Source organism: Electrona antarctica, assembly GCF_951216825.1.
Source record: "Electrona antarctica genome assembly, chromosome: 18".
Taxonomy (NCBI): Eukaryota; Metazoa; Chordata; class Actinopteri; order Myctophiformes; family Myctophidae; genus Electrona; species Electrona antarctica.
Window position 1 is genome coordinate 13,162,962 of NC_136799.1, and position 23,569 is coordinate 13,186,530.

At 47.5% G+C, this 23,569-nt stretch overlaps 1 protein-coding gene across 1 annotated transcript in view; it reads right to left on the reverse strand.

Moving 5' to 3' along the window:
• Nucleotides 1-23,569, reverse strand: part of LOC306942867 (myelin transcription factor 1-like protein) — a gene marked incomplete at its 5' end in the record, with an annotated part of 89,226 nt that overhangs the window by 57,919 nt on the left and 7,738 nt on the right. Inside the window, 4 exons of the mRNA XM_079529015.1 lie at nt 6,043-7,012; nt 7,740-7,993; nt 14,474-14,814; nt 16,958-17,125. Of these exons, the coding sequence (XP_079385141.1) occupies nt 6,043-7,012; nt 7,740-7,993; nt 14,474-14,814; nt 16,958-17,125 (1,733 nt within the window). The remainder of the gene's footprint in view (nt 1-6,042; nt 7,013-7,739; nt 7,994-14,473; nt 14,815-16,957; nt 17,126-23,569) is intronic.

Sequence of the window (23,569 nt, forward strand, 5' to 3'; positions counted from 1 at the left end):
CATTTATATGATATCTATTTGCAGCATTTGATTCATTGAACGACTTAAGTATGTTTTGATTATGTGCGTTGTTGTGATTATTTGTAAAAAAAATAATAAAGAAAAATAAATCTAAATTCTAACTCATGTTGATTAGGTGATGTAATGGTGATGTAAAACAAACGGTGCCAACACAAACATTAAACGCCATTAACAATAAAGAGACAATATGACGTAATGAGGCACATTATGACGTAAATGTTCCCTTCATTGTCAAAGGCATTTACAAAACATACTAAACTGAACTAAAGACAAACATTAAACCTGTGTATAGGAGGGGCTGGCGCCTCCTTTCCTCACCCCTACAATGCAGCACAAACCTCCCCATTAACCACTTAAACCCCAAATGGCTGACAGGAGGTCTAGTGTCTGTTTTCTGTTATTGTGGGGTGGGCATGAAACCCTTGGCTGATTTTGTAGTTTGGTTTCCAACGTCCGGTTAAAAACTATAGCAGGCTAAAGACATGGCATGATAACACTGGATAACACTGTAGAGCGATGCAAACAACGCCGCCGCAGCTAATGAAGGTAATATTGGGTGTAGAAAAAGAAAGAAAAAACAGGTGCGCTTCCTCTGGAAACTGCCCATTGTTTGACCTGAGATCAGATTCTAAAAATGTCTTCTACATCCTGACAGTTTTCTGAAAAAGCTATGTTTCTATGTCAGTCGTTCTTCGATTTTTTAAAAATTAGCAGACCTACAAGCTCATAGCGCGCCACTTGGTGGCGCGCTATGAGCTTGTAGATCTGCTATTTTTCAATAGCTAAAGCATAACATAATGCTAACACCAAAAGGGGTTCCCGCCCCCAAAATGGGTTAAGGCAGTGGGTGCTCAGCTTTGAAAATAACTTAACTCATAAATAAATGGAAAAAGCGGCACTCCAAAATAAAAGATGTAAGACTGGCTCTGAAGAAGGTTACTGCTGAAACGCGTCAGTGTTCTTAAAGGGGAATACCACTCATTTTCAACATTTTACCATGTCATTAATATACCTTAGACGTGAAACAATAAAAAAGTCCCCCCCAACAGCTCTAAGGTATATTAATGACATAGTAAAATGTTGAAAATTAGTGGAATGCCCCTTTAATAATGGGTGTGTTAGATTGTAGATGTGTCAATACTGTCTGTCATGCTTGCACATTGGCATGCCCTTATTTGCTCTGATTTCCCCAACATGACAGTTTGTCGGATTGTGTGTGGCACTGAAAGACGCACGCACGCACGCACGCACGCACGCACGCACGCACGCACGCACACGCGTGCGCGCGCACACACACACACACACAAAACAGGCGTACACACAGACCCAAAACCCACCAACCCAGCCACACAGGATGAGATTGTCTTTCCCTTCCCAAAACCTGGCTCTCCTGTTTCTTGAAAAACCCCGATCAGATACGGTTACCACCAAAAAGCAATGATGCCAAACCCATGCCAATGGGCTTCGTTTTACTCAAATAGCAAACCATCCACCTTAGAGTCACTTTGCCTCCAGGACAACAAGGTCAAGGATTCTTCTATTCTTACATTCAAGATCTAATTGTTGCCTGTTGCAATACGGGCATTAGGATTTTCCATATGTTTTCATATCATCAAAATTAGGATTTAATAAATGCAATATCATCCCGTATCGCTAATGCCCGAGCACTGCCGAGCATTTCGGTGCTGTGATGAATCAGATTGCGTGACCAAATCGGAGACTGCAGCCATGGAGAGAGTGGAGGGAAGGGGGAGGGGTGGGACTGGGGTTCAGACAGCACCACAGAAGGACAGACCACTAATTAAAGTTTTACAGGCCTCTGTAATCTGGTACCTCTCTACCTCAGGCATTTATACTGCAAAACCGGCCGGGGCTGAAGTGGCGGAAAAGGGGAGGAGGAGGGGAGAAAGGAGAACCGGAGGGGAGGGCGGGCGGGCGCTTAGGAAAAAGGGCAAAAGTGAGAGATGGCAGAGAGCACACCTACTCATACTGTACATTTGCCAGTGAGTCACACTTGAAACGGCGGTGTCTGAACATCATTCATGGGTATATTAAAAAAGCACCTCATTATCCCCCACCCGTATAGCTCCATCTGTCTGTGTCACGTTACGACACATGAACTTTGGTGCAACATCATGGCTATAATGTCGTGTCTGGTCTTGCTGTCTGGCAACGATATAGTGAATGGGGATCCCCCCCCCCCGTGCATTGATAAGGAACTGAGGCTGTACTGTAATGCGGTAAAGAAGGGGGGAAAAATGGCTCTATTGCATGTGCAAGACGCATGCGAATCAGTCGCCTTACAGCCACCTGAACAAACCGCACCGCTGCCTGTTTAATACCCGTTTGTAAGAAGGTGTCCTGCGCAGAAAATAGCTAATGTGCTTTGTGCAAGCTCACAGCACGTGGTGCGACACGTTGTGAGCTTGCAGATGTTGTACAGTATCTATACTCGTACTATAATTCAGATGTTGTATCTATACTCTTACGATACAACTTCATTGTCAGCTTGCACTGAAATTTGTTCACCGTTCAAGATACAGACAAGACATAGACACAATAGATTGCAAGACCAAACGATAGACATTACGGGACAAAAATCATAGAAACAGAAAACAACAAGAACATATCCTCTGGTTTAACGATTTTGGTTTAAAAGCATGTACAAGAGTTCTTTACTTAACGTGTTCCTTCCACGCGTTATGTCCAACCAGGGAAACTCCCCCCTGTCAGGTGTAAAGGAGCAACTTGGACACTCAGGCATGAAGGAAGCATGAGTTCAAGTCCGTTGCTCTCCCCATGGCCCCCATATATGGGGACTAGGTTGGCGGAGGGTGTGTAGAGCCCATGATCACATGATTAGATAATTGACACAGGGGTGAAAAATGGGTTACAAAATCGTGGGATAAAAAAAAGAATTATATATACAAAAAAGGAGTTCTTTACTACTTTAGTCTGTTTTTCTTAAATTTAGGGACTCTAATCCGCCTCATGGAGGGCAACAGTTGATATTCATCATTTAAAACATGTAAGGGATCAGAAGAGTACAAAGTACAATTCAGATGTTGTACTGTATAGTCTCTATAAGTAGCCTTGCCGAGCCATGAGGCAGATAGGCCTATCTCCTGTTTCTGTATCGTGAGGCAGCTTGATGTACAAGTACACCCCCTGGACATGCCGCTAGTATGTCGCAGGGACTTACCCCCAATCCAACCCTGGATGCTGAGTGTCAAGCAGGGAGTCACTGGGTCCCATTTTTACAGTCTTTGGTATGACCCGGCCGGGGATTGAACCCCCGGCCTCCCAGTCTCAGGGCGGACACTCTAACCACAAGACCACTGAGCTGGTGCTAGTCTCTATACTAAAGTATAATTCAGATGTTGTGTCTATGCTCTTTATACTAATATAATGATGTGTAATTCAGTCGTTCATGGACACGCACCATTTAATGCATATCGTCTGTCGGGTGGGAAACCTCATATGTCCAAAACTGTTACTATTCGATATAGCAAAAGAAACAGATCCGCAAGTACGAAACACATTGCGAATCTGCTACATTCAATGCTTTTGTATGTCAGCGTAGTATGATCAAGCAGGTCGTTAAAAAATCACGAGTTCAAACATGGAGATAAGAGTTTTCTGCCCTGACTGCGATGACATGCTGTACAGTCTGATGATCACACATGCTGCAGCGTACTGTACTGTACACACAGGCGTGCCTGCATCCGCTGCACGCCCGCCTGCGGCCCCGCGGCGTGGCACGCACAGCGGAGGAGGAGGAGGCACATTAGGAGGCAAGAGGATATTGATTGTGGCCGGGTGGACGGGCCGCGCTTTGCATAGCAAATGGCCTCCATTACCATACCATCTCTGGATAATTAATGTGCAGTCAGTGGGCCTGTCGCTGGTTATCGGTCATTCGGATACTGTTCAATTTCCATCTCGGCCTTCGTGCCTCTTTTTAGGGGAGCTGCCTCCCCGCCCAACCCCCCCCCACCCCGCCACCGTGGTCCGTGACCGCCCCGCCCCTCTCCAGCCGGCCGTGCGTTTTTTATAAATCACACACAGGAACCATGGTCAACGAGTGTCTGCCACTATCTCGCCCGGGGGGAAAGATGCTATCGCGACACGACCGCCTCGCGTCCTCTCATTATTCTGGCATTAGCCAGACACGGGGGCACATGGAGTGCTTTTGAAAATTTGCATTTTGTGTGGCATTTTAACTTACTGTAGTGTGTGTGTGTGTGTTTGTGTGTGTGTGTGCGTGCGTGCGTGCGTGCATGCATGCATGCGTGAGTGCGTGCGTGCACCCGTGTGTCCGTGTGTCCGTGTGTCCGTGCGTGCGTGCGTGCGTGCGTGCGTGAGTGAGTGCGTGCGTGCGTGCACACGTGTGTCCGTGCGTCCGTGCGTGCGTGCGTGCGTGCGTGCGTGCGTGCGTGCGTGCGTGCGTGCGCGCATGCATGCGTGAGTGCGTGCGTGCACCCGTGTGTCCGTGTGTCCGTGCGTGCGTGCGTGCGTGAGTGAGTGCGTGCGTGCGTGCACCCGTGTGTCCGTGCGTGCGTGCGTGCGTGCGTGGGTGCGTGCGTGTGTTCGTGCGTGCGTGCGTGCGTGCGTGTGTCCGTGCGTGCGTGCGTGCGTGCGTGCGTGCGTGCGTGCACCCGTGTGTCCGTGCGTGCGTGCGTACCTGATGCTGTCCTGTGTGTTGTGTGGCATTTAAGGTGCAATGTGGACCTAGATGTGGACCTAGCTGAGTTGCTGGGGATTGTTTGTAATTGCTGCCCTTATCTGATCACTTACTTGTGGGTGCCTATGAAATGTGTTAGCCTTTCTTATCATGAATAGAGCATTGTTCTAGTAATGGCCACGGTGAGAGGATTAATCAGGAGCTAAATGAAGAAGCCTGGCGCGTGGAATACTGGAAATGCCACTTTAATGTCTTCCTGACAGTACGGTCTGTGTGTAGGCATGGAAACAAGACGCACAGCAGATACTGGTGCTGCTGGGTAACAATTGCCTTGCAAGGCCTGACTGTCTTTGTGCTATGATCAGAAGCCGCCACAGTCTACACAGCACTGTAGGCAGTGTGGAACGTAACTGTTGTTGTAAGGGACGATCGCATGGGGGTATACACTAGCCTGGCATGGCCAGACTAATATCACCGTGTAGATATTATAGTCTGAAGATTTATTTCCAAGGGGTGGTTACAAACAGATCCCAGCGTCACAGCAACAAAATAAGTCTTACTTTGAATAGTGGGCTCTGATTTGTCACCCACAACTCTGGGGTGAGCGAAATGTAACTCAAACTGAGGACAGAGTACAGACCAATCTCCCCAGGCCGATTTGTCTGGTTTCCAGGCTAGGTATAAACTGCAAGAACATGAACATACGTACTAAACAAACCCACTCGATACCCTTAGAATGTGTCCATAGATGGGCAGTATAGGCCTCTGTATATTGCAATGGTAGCCTCCCTTCAAGAAGCCCTTGTGCTGGTTTAAAAATAGTCCGCTTTACCCCGAGCTGCATCGCAGGAAGAGATTTGTGGTCCTAACAGGCCGTGCAGATTGCCATTACTTATGCCTGACAAGCCTACCCTCTGATGTTTGCACGCTGGCCTATTTTAACAACATAAGCTGCTGCTGCCGCTCCCGCTGCTACCGAGATGTGCATTTCCAAAATTGGCTGAAAAAAAAGGGGGGGGAATTATCTTGTCCCGGGGTTACAGTGAGGTTCCCAGAATGCCCGCTAGCCTCTGGAACAGCATCGAGATGCAATGGCACACACTGACAGACAAACGTTTCTACTCGCGTTGGTGGAATATGTTGTGTGCAATTGCGGAAGCATGGACTTCGATGTTTCGTTGAAGGGGATCCCAAATGGATCATTATAGGTCTGTGAGTTTGAAAGTGTACAAATGGAACCAAATGGACCCTTATTTGGTTCAATTTGTACATTCTACGACTTATTCTCTCACCCTTTCAATTGTGCTTGCATGGCATGTTTCATCTCATATACTCACCTTTATGGTAGAAAGGCTTCTTCATACCGTCGTGTAGCCGCGCCTTGCGCTCGACCCCGTAGCCGTGCCGCGGCCCGTGGTCGTCGTGGCCGCCATAGCGCACGCCCTCCCGCCGGGCGGCGTCGGCGGCCATCTTGTCCCGCATGGCCTTGGCGCGCTCCGACTCCAGCGCGATGGCCTTCTCCAGCAGGGACAGGTTCCCTTTGGTCATGTCGAACACCTCCTCGGAGCGGTCCGACGTCACCGAGGTGGTGTCCTCGTCGAAGTCGGTCCGCTGGTGGTGGTGGTGGTGGTGGTGGTGCTGGTAGCGCTCGTCCTGCGCGCAGCTGGAGAAGGCCTTGGAGCGCGGGCTCAGCTGCTCCTCCAGCTTCATCAGGTTGACCATGTCCGAGTAGTTCCTGTCCAGCGTCCGCCGCTCCTCCTCGTGGCTCTGGTGGAGGTGGTCCTCGTAGCCCCCCGGGTGGAGCTGCTGGAGCTGCAGCTGCTGGTGGTCCCCGCCGCCCCCGGAGTAGTGGTTGAGCTGTGAAGGGAGGCCGCCGCCGCCCGGCCGGTCCACCGTCGACTTGGTCTCGCTCAGCTTGCGGGCGAGGTCGAAGCACTGGTTCCGGAGACACTCCAGGCTGCTGAGACACACCTCCTCGTCGCTGTCCTCCGGCCGCCCGCTGCCGCCGTGGCCGTTCCCCCCGTTGCGGAGGCAGTCGCCACGGCTGCCGTTCTGGAGAGTGCCGCCCTCTGCGTACTCCTGTCCGTCGTCCATGTTGTCGGTCAGCACCGCGCCGTGGCCCTGCGCCAACAGCTTGAGGGAGTCCACGGTCTCCCGGACCACGTCGCTGTCCATGTCCAAACTCAGTTCACCCTTCGGTGCTGTCGCGTCACCCCCCTCGCCCCCCTCCTCCTCCTCCTCCTCCTCTTCATCCTCCTCCCCCTCTTCCTCCTCCTCCTCGTCCTCTTCCTCCTCCTCCTCCTCCTCCTTTTGAATAATAAATTGAATATTTTATTAGACAATATATAAATGCAAACAGCACAAGGTACAGTCAAGCATTTGGTCCAAAAGGGTTACACCGAAAGAAAGACCTTGCGGTCTTGTTTCCATTCTGGTCCTCCATGCACTCAATCATGACATGAACAATAATTTAAAACAACAACAACAAGCATGGAATATACTGTATGTACAGGCTGTCAGAGAGGGGATAAAGAGGTGGGGCAAAGGGACTAGTATAGGTCCCTTTGACCTATACTGACAGGTGCATTATTTAGTCCCGTTTTAAAGGAAGACGGTGGTTTGCTTGTTTTGAGAATTTGAGGGAAGGGGGCAGGGCATTCCCATAGGATAGAGTGAAGGGGGCAGGGCATTCCCATAGGATAGAGTGAAGGGGGCAGGGCATTCCCATAGGATAGAGGGAAGGGGGCAGGGCACTATTCATTTCAGTGAAAGTTGCTCAGAGGCGTTTTAAAGCACCTGACAGAACGCTCTACTTCTGCATTTTGCCAACCAACATTTGGTTGGCAAATGCGGCAGTGCAAACGAGCGCTCAATGTTGAACCCCAGCGGCGCGGGGTTTCCTTGTGATAAATGCACGGGCCCGCCTGCAGTTCCAGCTCTGATCACTACGTCTCGCGGATTCAACGTTGGCCAGCCTTTCTGGGGGCTTGGTCCTTCCACACCCGAGTAGCAGTGCTGTGAAAGGTGAGTTTACCTCCTCCTCTTCGTCCTCCTCCTCCTCCTCCTCGGCACTGTTGGAGGAGTTGCTGTTCATCTCCGACTCGGTGGCGGCGAGGTACGCGGCGTCCTCGGCGATCTTGCCGAGGTTGAGCAGCGACTTGGCCACCAGCTCGTCGTAGTTCTCGTACTCATCGTTGTTGTTGTCGTCCTTCTCCGTCCCCGCCTGTAGGCCGCTCTTGGGATTGCCTCCGCCGCCGCCCTCACCGCCGCTACTCATCCGGTCGTCCTCTGTTTGTGCATGACGGAGAAGAAGGAGAGAGAGAGAGAGAGAGAGAGAGAGAGAGAGAGAAAAAAAAGCCTTGTAATTTCATTTCCGTCATTCTATTTTACTGCTAAATCAGATTTCTGGGCTCTGCCCCTCTAAATTTGATAAGGAACTCTTTGCTTCCCCCTAATAATTTACTTTGAGAGTCTTAACAGCAGCTTGCGTGCGCTGACTTGGACATGAGTGCAGGAAGTGGAATATAGTGGATTTGGGAAAGTTCCAATAGAAGAGGCTGTGGTAAAGGAGAATAATGAAACCAAGCATTATATCGTTTATATCCTTTGCTATATTTGGACCAAAACCTTCCATTTTGATTTTTTTTGTATGCCCACAATCTTCAACTCGCCATGCGGCAGTCGGAACCTTTGAATTGGAGGGAGACATTTTTTGGACATTGTAAATGTCAGAAATAATACGGTGTTAGCTCTACAACAAGATGAACCCCTGTCGCTCTCCATTCAGTCCTCTTTTCATTCAATTCATTTCAATTTTTTCAGAATTCTTTTCACATGCCTAATTGATTCTGACAGGCTGCGAAAAGGTTACTGAATCTCTTCTGTCAGTAATTTCAAGCACTCACTCTCTGGAGCACTTCCAATCTCTCCTTTCACATTTCCGCCCTGAACTGTCAAGAACACGGTGTGTTCACATCGGCGCCACACTCGCCACTTAAATTCCTGCGGAGGAAAACGAAACCCAAGGGCCCACAACGCAGAAATAATAAATGTGACTTTGATTTCTGGAGGGACCGAGAGAGAGAGAGAGAGAGAGAGAGAGACAGAGACAGAGAGAGAGAGAGACAGAGACAGAGAGAGAGAGAGAGAGAGAGAGAGAGAGAGAGAGAGAGAGAGAGAGAGAGTCACCTGACAAAACACCAGCGAAGTGTAATCGGCCGCGTTGAAATATGAATTAACAGCCGAATTCAAAAGACTCATCCACAGTCCCCCAATATATGCGTGGCCGTACATTTCCATAAGATCAAAGATGTAAACACGACGGATATACTGTAAAAACAGGAATCCGAGCTCATCTTTATGTGCATACACAAACACCGACAAACAGCACGCTTGGGAAGAGGTTTACAGTACCGTACCGCACGCGGGCTGCACAATCTTTTAATGCATATCGTCTCTGGTCGGGGGGGGGGGGGAAACCTCATATGTCCAAATCCGTTACTTTTCAGGATTTGAAAAAAAAAAAGAATAAAAAGAAGCAAATAAATAAAAGCAAAAGTAGCAGATCGACAAGCTCAAAATGTGTCGATTTGCGCTGCGTCTCGAGCTTGTAGATCAGCTACTTTTGACGCTTGTAGTCGACGCAGTATGATCAAGTAGGGCATCATTTCCAAAAGAAATATGAGAGATAAGAGGTTTCTATATGCCTGACAGCAACGATATACATACGTGTACGCGCAAGACAGACACAATCTAATGAGAGCTACACAACACAACATGTAGGGCTTAGCAGGACAGAGAGCCGTGGACCAGAAAGAGAAATACAGTCACGAATGACCGGGTACAACATCTCCACAGCTAGCAGAGGGCTTCCCACAGTACAGCAACCCATAGGCTACTGTACCAACCAAGGGTTTAAATTTTTATGCTATGAAACATGGCACTGGAAAGCAATTTAAAGAGCAATCAGGGTACACAAAGGGGATCGGGAAGCGAAACAGATTGAGGAGGGGGGGGGCAGAGAGAGACCGCCGCTGTGCCCTCAAATGGCTCTGGATTAGCTCTACGGCAATGTGCGTACCATGAGAGTAGAGCAGTGAAGCTCCTTTTCAAAGCTTGCCAGATTAGAATCTGCCTAACAACCAACCATAGCACCTCTGTCTCTGTGTGTGTGTGTGTGTGTGTGTGTGTGTGTGTGTGTGTGTGTGTGTGTGTGTGTGTGTGTGTGTGTGTGTGTGTGTGTGGGAGGGCGGTGGGGCGGGGGGGGGATTCATGGAGAAATGTATCTCCATTTCATATTATAATAAAAGTGTCACAAAACAAAAAACAAGCAAGAGAAATAATACATGTTTAAAATAAACAAATCTAAGAAATTCCATAAAAAAAGTGAAAATAGCCGATCTACAAGCTTATACAGTTGTAAATGTGCTATTTTCACTAGTTTGGGTCCCGTGCAAACAGTACCTACAGTAATGTCTCTGTTGGGTCTGGAGCTAAAACGGTCTGGGAACCGCTGGCGCAGACGGTGCTAACAGCCCCTATTTGTTATAATGTCTGCGCCGTGGCCTTGACTGCTCTGGACGGCGGCCTAATGAACGGCCATGTGGGGAGACGTTCTGACAACAGAAGAGTAGACGGAGGAAGGAAGGAAGGAAGGAAGGAAGGAAGGAAGGAAGGAAGGAAGGAAGGAAGGCTGCGTCTGCACTGCAGCGGCGGCATTAACGCGCTGGGTGGGCTAGAGAGAGCCTGATGCACGACGCACCAAACAGGGTTAACGCACCGCTCTCTCTCTCTCTCTCTCCCAGCTTCATTCTTAATTGGACTTGAAGGCACTGTCAAGTCCAATCGCAGCATGCGGGGGTGCAAAGCTGTATCTGCTGGAGAGAGACCTGCCAAATCTGCTGTTTTGGGGCAGGGGGGGGTGGTGTGCGTGTGTGTATACGGTGTGTGGGGGGAGGGGTGGTACGATACGTGGGGCGAGCCTGGCATGGCTATGTCTGGAATCTCTCTCTCTGTGTGGAACCTGCATTTCCAAAGGGCAATAAATAAAAATAAAAATAAAATGCCTTTGGTGATAAACCGGACCTATATTATTTGCATACCGGGCCCTGATTGGCCCCTCACTACTTTGGAGGGAGTGAAATCCAATCACAACTGAGCGCTGCCAGACCAAATCTGCAGAGGGGATTTTTTTTCCTCACACAGGCAGATTGGTCTGGTTTCCAGGCTAATGTGGGGCAGCAGTTTCTCAAATCGCATGCAGTCCTTAACCACGTCTAGACTTAAAGGAGCATTCAGTGATTTGGGTGATTTGGAAAAAACCCCGGTCCGCCCCGGTAACAAGATATGCACATGCACACGCTCTACAGTGAGGGGACACGCAACAGGCCAAAAGCACGTGCACCAAGGCCCGCCCCCACTCGATCATGATTGGAGGAAGGTCCCTCTCATCCTGATTGGATGAAGGCTGGCAAACCCTAGCCAAAAACAAAACCTAAGTTTTTTTACTCCAGGGGTTAACTGGGGACTGGGAGGAACTCCTTATATGGTCAGCACACTCTATAGAAGGGAGGATTATCAAAAAAAAGGAAAAAATGAATTAAGTGAAATCACTGAATATACCTTTAATAAACTGGACCTGACCTTTTTTTCTGCCTATACCAAATCTCATCACCAAAATGTGCTGATCTACAGCTAAATTACAGCTACTTTTGGCTCCCCCCAGAATATGCAGAGAAAATCTTACCGGAACATCCACCTTTGACAACAAAAGGAGGCACTGTGCTGAAGGAAGTCAAGGACTTCAAGTACCAGTGTATGAAACTCCAACCTCCCCCATCAAATCCAACTCAGCTTCTTCTACCTACCTATGCAACAATAGATTCTGTTTTCCTATACGGCAGTGATTGCTGGACCCTGACGCCAACCCTGCAGAAGTCTCTAGACGGGTGCTGCACCAAAATGTTTCGTGCAGTGCTTAACATCAGCAAGAAGTGTACATGTTACCGACAAGATTCTGTATGAGGGAATACCAAGGGAGAGCCATGCAGGAAGTAGCAGCCAGGAGAATGAGACTATAGCAGGACACTGCCAAAGACATCATGAACTGCCAGCTGCCAGGCAGCAAATTGGTGCTGTGGGAACCAACACATCGATCAAGAGGACGTCCCACATTAACATACACAGATGTACTCAAGAAAGACGCAGTAGGCCTACTACGAACTGGCCAGATGTGTGGAGAACCGGGATGACTGGAAGTGACGATGGAGGGCTCGTCTGATGAGGACCTACTGGTAGTGTGCACAAGAAATGTGGCGGCGATCGGTCCAGCGCTTGTGAGATTAGCCGCACGCGCACACGCACACGCACACGCACACGCACACACACACACACACACACACACACACACACACACACACACACACACACACACACACACTTCTAGACAGCTCACCTACTAGCAGATTTTCACTGAATCAACTGACAATAACTCTTCAGGAAAACCCGAAAAATATTAGATCTCAAACAAACTAACTAACTAATTAACTAGTGAACCGTCTTTCAGGTGAGAGGGTTTGATCTAGCTGTAAATATTCTGTTTCGGGTGCAGTAGCCACCTCGTCATCTAAAAACAATAACAACCACAACACATGCCCATACAAAGTGCAAATAACTGAATAAATAAAAAAGTGTGTGTATAAAGATCAAAGGGAGGACGGAAAAAAAGAAACTGTCACTGTAGGGATGGGATAATCTTACGCTGATAGATCTACATCATTCCAAGGCAGAGCAATTTTGGCAGAAGGTTGCAACTTTTGAAAACACACAAAGAATAAGAAACACCAAAACAATCTCAAACACATTCCCCCCAATGTTGTTCAACCCGGTGAGGTGAAGCCGTGAAGGCATGAATGTAATGTTGTTCAACCCAGTGAGGTGAAGCCGTGAAGGCGTGAATGTAATGTTGTTCAACCCGGTGAGGTGAAGCCGTGAAGGCATGAATGTTGTTCAACCCGGTGAGGTGAAGCCGTGAAGGCATGAATGTTGTTCAACCCGGTGAGGTGAAGCCGTGAAGGCATGAATGTTGTTCAACCCGGTGAGGTGAAGCCGTGAAGGCATGAATGTTGTTCAACCCGGTGAGGTGAAGCCGTGAAGGCATGAATGTTGTTCAACCCGGTGAGGTGAAGCCGTGAAGGCATGAATGTTGTTCAACCCGGTGAGGTGAAGCCGTGAAGGCATGAATGTTGTTCAACCCGGTGAGGTGAAGCCGTGAAGGCATGAATGTTGTTCAACCCGGTGAGGTGAAGCCATGAAGGCATGAATGTTGTTCAACCCGGTGAGGTGAAGCCGTGAAGGCATGAATGTTGTTCAACCCGGTGAGGTGAAGCCATGAAGGCATGAATGTTGTTCAACCCGGTGAGGTGAAGCCGTGAAGGCATGAATGTAATGTTGTTCAACCCGGTGAGGTGAAGCCGTGAAGGCATGAATGTAATGTTGTTCAACCCGGTGAGGTGAAGCCGTGAAGGCATGAATGTAATGTTGTTCAACCCGGTGAGGTGAAGCCATGAAGGCATGAATGTTGTTCAACCCGGTGAGGTGAAGCCGTGAAGGCATGAATGTAATGTTGTTCAACCCGGTGAGGTGAAGCCGTGAAGGCATGAATGTTGTTCAACCCGGTGAGGTGAAGCCATGAAGGCATGAATGTTGTTCAACCCGGTGAGGTGAAGCCGTGAAGGCATGAATGTAATGTTGTTCAACCCGGTGAGGTGAAGCCGTGAAGGCGTGAATGTTGTTCAACCCGGTGAGGTGAAGCCGTGAAGGCATGAATGTTGTTCAACCCGGTGAGGTGAAGCCATGAAGGCATGAATGTTGTTCAACCCGGTGAGGTGAAGCCGTGAAGGCATGAATGTAATGTTGTTCAACCCGGTGAGGTGAAGCCGTGAAGGCATGAATGTAACCGTCGCTGTCGGGCAGAAACCTCTTATGTCCATCTTTTAGGTTTTTGTGTTTTCTTCCCGTAAATTTGCACATACTACAAAACTTGCATCACACAAAACTAGGGATGCACCGAAAAGGGAAATTCTTGGCCGAAACCGAATACCGAATATAGGAAACAGTTGGCCGAAAACCGAATACCGAATATGATTAATATACATATCTTTTTCCTACCATTGCTGTCATGGCCGTACCTTAAAGCTATACCTGATTTATGGCAAAATAAATGGTTATGGCAAAACTTAACTTAAAAAATAATCACTAGTATGGGTCCATAAAACATTTATTCAGCTCTTTTGAATGCATTAATTGCATACACTATTAGGTGATATATTTTCTGCCTATTCGGGCCGAAACCGAATAGGCCGAAAATGCATTTTTAGCCTTTTTCGGCCGAATATTCGGTGCATCACTACACAAAACCATCAAAAGTAGCAGATCCGCAAACAGGTGTCACTTCTTTTTTTCCAATGGGTCAGATTATTTTAAATTATTATTTATTTATTGTTATTAGTTATTAATAATCTCTTGTTAATACTTGTCATTGGTTCATTATATATAAACGCCGCAGATAAAATCAACCAATTTCACTTTCACCATTTTTCAGAAAAGATATTGTGATTTATCACTTTATCACTGTTTTTTTCATTGGCACGTTTGACTGTCAACGTTTCAGCCTCCAGGAAGATACTAAATACTAAGGGAAGACATCATTCCACACCAAGGGGTCTAATGAAGTACTGTCACTGCACAGCACAAGACAGAGGAACTCACCTTGTCCTCGACTCTGCTCTGTTTCCTCCTCTTCCCCGTCGTCATCGTACTCCACCTCCTCTTCCTCCTCTTCCTCCTCTTCCTCCTCCACCCTCTCCTCTTCCTCCTCTTCCTCTTCCTCCTGCTCCACCTCCACTTCCTCCTCCTCCTCATCCTCGCCCTCCTCCCCTTCCTCCACCTCCCCTCGCTCCACCTCCCCTTCCTCGTGTTCCGTCTGCTCTTCCACCTGATAGTCCTCCTGGTAGCCCTGCTCCTCCTCTTCCTCCTCCTCCTCTTCCTCCTCCACCTCGACCTCCTCTTCTAGTACCGCTCCGCCCTCTCCCTCCTCCTCGTCTTCCTCCCTGTTGAACAGAATAGACCTTTATTGATCCCGCTACGGTGCAGGTATACAAACAGTGAGGGAGGAAGAAAATATCACAAACAAGCACCATCAATGACATCATACCATTATATACAAATAGCCTGCACTAACTAACACCAGAGGGAGCTCATCTGACCTATAGTCCCCCAAAATATATTATTACTGATGAACTGAGTATGGACCACAATGGAAACAAGCCCCCGGGGCTTTTTGTGTTATGCTTTTAGAATAAACTTTGAATGTACTATATTGGCTAACAAACGTGTAAATAAAGTATTCAATCAACGAAATAATGCATGACCAAAAATAGTCCCATTGTCAACAACGATATCCCGACCAGAGCAACGACAGCTATCTATAAGCAGTATACGGTATACAAACAATATACAGCCTTTTACAGTAGCCTGCCATCACATTGTCAATATACAGGATACTTCCTCGAAGCTGAGACGCGTATAAGCAAAGGTGCGTGCAAGCATGCACATGCTTATCAGACAGGCGTTTACGGCGTCACAGAAAACAAAAACAATGTGATAAAATCGGTGTGTGAAATTGTACCAGGTGTGAAATGGTGAAATTTCACACCCGGCAAATCAGGAAGGGTAAAAATATCACACTTGTGTGAAGTGAGGGGTGCCCACTGTGTTCTTCTATAGAGATCGCCATGCAGCTACACTGTCGATTTCTTGAGTTATTGGAAAATGAAGCATCATTTTGACTTTTAGAAGCGTGCACAAACTGCACATATATGTCAGAGTCACTTTTCAGTCATTTCCACTGCCATCTCTTCTAAATAGTCAATTTGCCTGTCGTCTTCCAGTGGTGTGGCATCATCATCTTTATCCTTGCCATGTTCAAGTTCTTCTCTTTTTACCTGGCTGGTGTTTTCTGGGCTTAAAGTCAAGAGACCATTGCCATCGTACCATTGCTTAAACTCGTCATCATCGTCTCCCATCCTTTCCACTGTCATACAGCCTATAAAGTAAATTTCCTTCTTGTGCTTGAGTGGTGTGGCAAACAGTCTGACACTATCATCATCCTCATCGTCCTCCAGCAGACATGAACGCAGTGTTATTGAATAACACGGAAGAATGAGTCACAAGATGTATTCATGGACACATGACGTCTTACGTCGTCACGGTCACTTTACTTTCCCTCTGCCCAAAACCAGTGCACATAAGAGCCATTGCATACTGGCGTGTGCTCCCCCCACATATGACTCTAACAAGAAATACTTTTTGTTTCAAAAGGAAACTTAGGAACTGGTTGGAATAACGTGTTCCTTCCACGCGCTACGTCCAACCAGGGAAACTCCCCCCTGTCACGTGTAAAGGAGCAACTTGGACACTCAGGCAGGAAGGAAGCATGAGTTCAAGTCCGTTGCTCTCCCCATGTCCCCCATATATGGGGACTAGGTTGGCGGAGGGTGTGTAGAGAGCCCAGGATCACATTAGATACTTGGCACAGGGGTGAAAAAATGGGTTACAAAATCGATGGATAAAAAAAAGAAGAAAAAAAAAGGAAACTTAAGGGAGGAATAGTCAGAAAGGACATTATATTGGATTTGGTTGTTATTATTATTACTTTTGGTATTTTGACAGACAAATCTGTTTTTATTTTTCTTGTTTTGCCGTTGATGTAAATTGTGTTCTCTGGGTTTGTCTGTTCACCAGCATTGATCATGCTGTACTGCATTTAAAACAAACATTAAAAAGTCCATAGACTTGGCTGCCACATGACGTAACCTTCAAAAGCCATGCATTGGAGCACCCCTCAAAAAAGAAAAGAAAACCCAAAGACAGGGGAAAGTTCAGGGAAGAGGTTAAATATCATATAACATGGCTAGTCCAGTGTTGATTTTGACCACAAATTTTGATTTAGTTTTAGTCATCTGAAATGTTTTACCTTTGGGTGTTTTTGTGAAAAAAGCTAATTTGAAACCAAACATAAAATGATCGACTTTTTTATTTGTTGACGAAATTGTCAGTATATCTAATCATAGTTTTAGTCAGCTTAGTTCTTATTTAGTTTGTATTCACTGTAAAAGGTGTAAAAAGGCAGTCGACCAAAACATTTTCGTCATAGTTTTAGTCAACGAAATCAACGCTATATAGCGGCTGTACCTGTCCTCCAGTTCCTCTGTGGCGTTGTCCTCGTCTGTCTCGTAACACTCCTCCATGGTGGAGTTGTCCATGGCGTCCTCCAGGTAGGCCCCCCTCTTCGGGGAGGGGGGCTCCAGGGCCGGCCGGTCTGCACCTTTCCTCTTCTTGGCCAGGGGGCAACCGTACACACTGCAGGGGGAGAGATAAGAGAGAGGGGCAGACAGTTATACAGTAGCCTCGCCTGGCTAGCCACCCCACTGTTAACCCATTTTGACCTGAGATCAGATTCTAAAAATGTCTTCTACATCCTGACAGTTTTCTGAAAAAGCTATGTTTCTATGTCAGTGGTTCTTCGATTTTTCAAAAATAGCAGACCTACAAGCTCGTATGAGCTTGTAGATCTGCTATTTTTCAATAGCTAAAGTAGGCCTATAACAGAATGCTTGAAACACCAAAAGGGGTTCCCGCCCAAAATGGGTTAAATGCTAATTAGCCTGCCACCGTCTGTGCCAAGGCGCAAGTCTGTCAGTCTAAAGAAAGAAAAGCTGGTGCGCTTCCTTTGGAAACTGCCCTTGGTTAAGGCAGTGGGTGCTCTGCTCAGCTTTGAAAATAACTCAACTCCAAACCACCAAGTGGAAAAAGCGACACTCCAAAAATAAAAGATGCAACACTGGCTCAGATGCAATTTTGCTAGCGTGGTGAGTTAAGTCATGAGACGCATAAAAATGCACAATATTTACTTATATCTGAGATAGTGTAGTGGACACAATAGGTCCAAATAAAACACAGACAATGATAGATATAAAAACAGACAATAAAAACACAGAGATAGCCTGAGTACCAGACCGTTTTCACTTCATAAAGTATCAAGTATCAAAACATTTAAGTACCTCAAAAGTCTACTTAAATACAATCCTTGGTCAAAACCTGGCTATAGCCACGACTGCTAATGTTACTTGCCCGCCCGCCGACTGTGCCAAGGTGCTAGTCTGTCTGTTGCAGGCTTTGGGAATTGGGGGTGGGAGGGGGAGGGGTGGCAGGTGGGTGGCTGGTGGTTTGGTATGAGTTTGGCAGAGAGGCAGTTGCTGCGCTGACTGCCACCAGAACGATGGCAGTGCCGGAAGGCTCCCATGCCACACCACAGTGTCTGACTGCACAGCCCCACTAGACTGCCTCTGTGTGCTAGCATGGTCCATGCACACCACAGTGTCTGACTGCACAGCCCCACTAGACTGCCTCTGTGTGCTAGCATGGTCCATGCACACCACAGTGTCTGACTGCACAGCCCCACTAGACTGCCTCTGTGTGCTAGCATGGTCCATGCACACCACAGTGTCTGACTGCACAGCCCTACTAGACTGCCTCTGTGTGCTAGCATGGTCTATGCACACCACAGTGACTGCACAGCCCCACTAGACTGCCTCTGTGTGCTAGCATGGTCCATGCACACCACAGTGTGTGACTGCACAGCCCCACTAGACTGCTTCTGTGACAGTGCTAGCATGGTCCATGCACACCACAGTGTCTGACTGCACAGCCCCACTAGACTGCCTCTGTGTGCTAGCATGGTCCATGCACACCACAGTGTGTGACTGCACAGCCCCACTAGACTGCCTCTGTGTGCTAGCATGGTCCATGCACACCACAGTGTCTGACTGCACAGCCCCACTAGACTGCCTCTGTGTGCTAGCATGGTCCATGCACACCACAGTGTCTGACTGCACAGCCCCATTAGACTGCTTCTGTGTGCTAGCATGGTCCATGCACACCACAGTGTGTGACTGTGTCACAGTGTCTGACCCTAGACTGCCTCTGTGTGCTAGCATGGTTTGTTTACGGCACCGCGGGTGATGCTGGAATGGAGACGAAATCTAAGTTCATTTAACCCAGCTTTATTGCACCCATGATCATTAGCTATCCAGCAATTATAATAAAGCTGCTCCCCCCTTCTCAACGACAACTATTACAACAGTGTAAAACATTTGGATTTGTAATTAAAAAAGAAGAAAAAAAGAAAAAAGAAAAAAAAGAAGAAAAAAAACCTAAAACAAAGCAGTTTGATTCCATTTATATTCAGCTGTCATTTATATTCAGATCTTCTTCTTTGGGGCAGAAGAGAAGATTGCTGTGCATAATCCACCAGCGTTGGTTGTGTTCCGTGGACTGATATGCCCTTGCTCTGACGTATGCCAACTGCGGCAAAACAATACCGCTCTCCTGGAATTGACTTTAAAGGGGTGGGGTGGGGTGGGGGCGGGGTGTGGGGGGGGGGGAGACAGACCTGTGGTCTGATTAATTGAATCTTGCCAAGGCACCTCAGGTTTTAATGTATTCTCTGGCTCCCCTTGGCAGTAGGGGGACAGATTCTAATCTGATAATCTGATAATCTGTGTATTCGCTCAGGCTATTGATCACAGGGGCTTAATCCATTTCACTCATCAAACCTCTGGGAGCCTGGAGCCGAAACCTGGCCCCCCACCCCCCTCTCCCCTCCCCCACCCCCCTCCAACGCTGTAGTAAGCCGTTTGAGTATTTGGCTCTCCGGTGTGTTATTATGTGTGTGGGCGTGCACGCGCTTGTGTGTGTGCCTGCTGCTGCGCACACATTTCATCAACCATGCCCCCACGCGTCCAGAATCCCGATGAGTTGTGCAGTTGTGTGTTTTGGCCATCAAATAAAGCCCCCCCCCCTCCCTGTCCAGGCTACAGTGTAAGAGAGCTAAACATGCTTTGGGCAGGCTCACTCAGCTGTGAAATATCCCTGGTTCCAACAACCGCTGGATGTTTCCACCGGCTCCGCGCTACTTAAAGAGTAAGACCTGATGTGAATGAATGGTGCAAGGCCGCGTAAAAGCCCCCGTTTTACTTTGGTGCGCGGCCTGTGCCACGTGCCGAAAATAGTCGACTTGTAGATTGACTATTTCCGGTGCTGTGCGACAACAGGCGCGTACAAAAGTACAAATTAGGCATTGAGAAGGGAGAGTGGCCGGTAAAAAAAAACCCCACAGTGGTGGTAAGTGAATGTGTATATTGGAGATGAGAAACAACCCGGCCAAAAAGGCTTATAATATTACCCACCCGACCCCGACTCACTGTAGGATGGATGGAATTGTTGGGATCCCATACAGTATATAGTCCGGCAGCCGAGGTGGTCGGGTGGGAAATTTGGTATATAGTCTTTTTTATTGGCCTACAATATTGTCTATATACGTACATAGATTCATGAATCCACTTGCTGACCGGCTTTTTTTTAAAGGGGTTTCTTGTGATCCTACCATTAACATCCTTTGGAGGCAAAAATGTCAAACTTTCCTTTTGCTTTAAGTAGCATGTGACGAAACTAGGGGGTTTTCATGATTCTGAATCCATTCCAAGCATTCGTTTCGCACAAAATACACTCCTTGGGCTACAAACAGCCATAGCCACTTGCCCAAATGTGCCCAAAATGTGCTGACCTCATCACATTTGTCATGACGTCTATGGCCGTTTTTTACCAAATTACCAAAGACTATATACCAAATTTCCCACTTTAAACAAAAGAAGCCTGTTGGCTGCCGGACTAATAGTGCATTCTCTCTGCTTCAGTGTTTCACCAAGTCTGTAGAATATGTCAGTGTGTCCTAGAACTCGGATAGCTCATCTATTGTGCTACACACGTACTCTCTCTCTCTCTCATTCTCTCTCTCTCTCTCATTCTCTCTCTCATTCTCTCTCTCATTCTCTCTCTCTCTCTCTGTGCTCGGACGTCCATCAGTCAGTCAGTGTCAGGTCGGGCTGGCAGGCTCAATCTCGCCCGGCCTGGGGATTCCTTAATGGTGTGACCCCCCAGTACCCCCCGAACCGAGGGCCTCATTTCATTAATCTAAGCCCACATGGAAACTCATTCCCTGCCTGACAGCCAGACCTCTCCCCCTGGGCGGCAGGGAGGGTCTGGGGGACAGCGGGGATGTGTGTGTGTGTGTGCGTGTGCGTGTGTGCTTGCGTGTGTGTGTGTGTGTGTGTGTGTGTGTGTGTGTGTGTGTGTGTGTGTGCGTGCGTGTGTGCGCGTGTGTGTGCGCAGGAGCGCGTGTGCTGCAGCGTTGTGATCAATAGTGCTTGTGACCAAACATCTCAAAAGCACATTAAAATGCCACTCATCCTGGCCCCGTTCCGAGGCCCTCTCCAAATAAATCAAGGGCCGGTCCCAGCAGGTTAGCGGCTGCCAAGGCAGGCAGGCTGGCAGGAGAGGAGAGGAGAGGAGGATAGGTGAGTGGGAGGGAGACGAGGGTAGGAGGGCTAGAGAGAGAGAGAGAGAGAGAGAGAGAGAGAGAGAGAGAGAGAGAGAGAGAGAGAGAGAGAGAGATCTGGGAACGGGAGATAGAAATTCGTCCCGCGCCCTCTACCCTATTTTGTCCTCCCCATCTGCCGGCCCGATCTCAGATAGCTTCTTTGTTGCAGCATCGGATGGAGGATTCACCGCGGAATCCTGTGTGTTGAATTTAACTCATGAGTCCATGGCACTGCTGGCACTGCTGGCACAAGATCAACCAAATGGACACGTTTTTTTCAATTCAGTCGTTTTTGTTGTGTGTGATTATTATAATTATTATTTTTTCTATTTCAGTATAGTTCAGAGGAAGCCATTATCATCTCTGTCGGGTAGAAACCGCATGTCCAAAACTGTTACTTTTTAGGATTCAAATCCAAAAGCATCGTTTCTGCCCGACAGCAACGATATGAAGTATATTGTTTGTATTTTTCAAACGGAAAATTTTACACCGGGGAATCGCTGCAACAATGGCGCTTAGCGTTCTTGACTAATATTAAACGCATGACACCTAAAACAAAAAAAACAAAAAAACAGCGCCTGCTAGAGATGCTAATTACTGTCCAACACCAGCTATAATGGATGGCAAATAATAGCTGCTCGCTTCTGTATTTTGTTCATTGGACCTTTGAGAAGGTTCAAGTGCCTTTCAGCGCTCTCCATTACGACCACATACAACAAACAGGCTCTTTGATGGAGAACGCGGGACGCACATTTAAAATCTAACGAGCACTAAACGCTCCGCCTACGTACAGCAGAGACACTAAGCCAGTGGTTTTAAAAGTGGCGGCCCCGGGGGAGGGGGGGGGGTGCATGCCAGCCAAAATCACAATAAACAAAAAATCATAAAATAATGTAGATTTAAATTCAAATTCAATGCATACGATCATTGTGGCGTCCATATTTTGGTCACATTACTATTGTCAAATATCCTTTTAAACGTTCCATAATTGTGAAAATAGCAGATATAAGCTGCTAAGGAGTGAGGAAGGAGCCTAGGGGAGTCTTTGTGACACCCTGCACTAACCCACCTGTACTGTATGTGTCCCTCGCTTACTATGGGGGTCTTTGTGACACCCTGCACTAACCCACCTACAGTTGGAGGCCATCGATATTGTTAACCCATTTTGGGCGGGAACCCCTTTTGGTGTTTTAAACATTGTTATAATTTAGCTATTGAAAAATAGCAGATCTACAAGCTCATAGCGCGCCACCGAGTGGCGCGCTACGAGCTTGTAGGTCTGCTATTTTTGAAAAATCGTGAAAATATTTATTTCAGAAAACTGGAGGATTTAGAAGGATTTTTTTTAATTTTGAGGTCAGGCCTAAATGGGTCAAATGATAAGGGACAATATCGGTGGCACCCAACTGTATACTGTATGTGTCCCTCGCTTACTATGGGGGTCTTTAAGACACCCTGCACTAACCCACCTATACTGTATGTGTCCCTCGCTTACTATGGGGGTCTTTAAGACACCCTGCACTAACCCACCTATACTGTATGTGTCCCTCGCTTACTATGGGGGTCTTTAAGACACCCTGCACTAACCCACCTATACTGTATGTGTCCCTCGCTTACTATGGGGGTCTTTAAGACACCCTGCACTAACCCACCTATACTGTATGTGTCCCTCGCTTACTATGGGGGTCTTTGTGACACCCTGCACTAACCCAGGGGTTCTCAACCCGTGGGTCGCGACCCCTCGGGGGGTCGCCAAATTATTTTAGGGGGTCCCCAAATTATTTTCAAAAAAAAAAAAAAAAAAAAAAGAATTTTTAAAAATTATTTTCACGATTTTTCAAAAATAGCAGACCTACAAGCTTGTAGATCTGCTATTTTTCAATAGCTAAATTATAACAATGCTTAAAACACCAAAAGGGGTTCCCGCCCAAAATGGTTTAAGGTTATTGTAGCAGTCAATTTATATTGGGGGTCGGGAGGGGGCGGGGCGGGGGTCCCGAGACATTGCCAAAGCATTTCCGGGGGTCCCCGGCCAAAAACGTTGAGAACCCCTGCACTAACCCACCTATACTGTATGTGTCCCTCGCTTATACAAGCAAGAAGGAAAGAAAGAATATGACTCCATGTACAGTAGTATAGGCTAATCAGTGACTCTTATGCATGATATGCAAATGAGTCTCCATTGCACTCGTTAAAGGGGCGTTGCATTGCAGGAACAGAAAAATAACAACGGGGGTCTCCTGAGGTGGGGTCCTCCTGTCGCTGAGCTGTCAGGTTACTGTGACATTGCGAGTGTGTGCGTATGTGTGTGTGTGTGTGTGTGTGTGGTGTGTGTGTGTGTGTGTGTGTGTGTGTGTGTGTGGTGG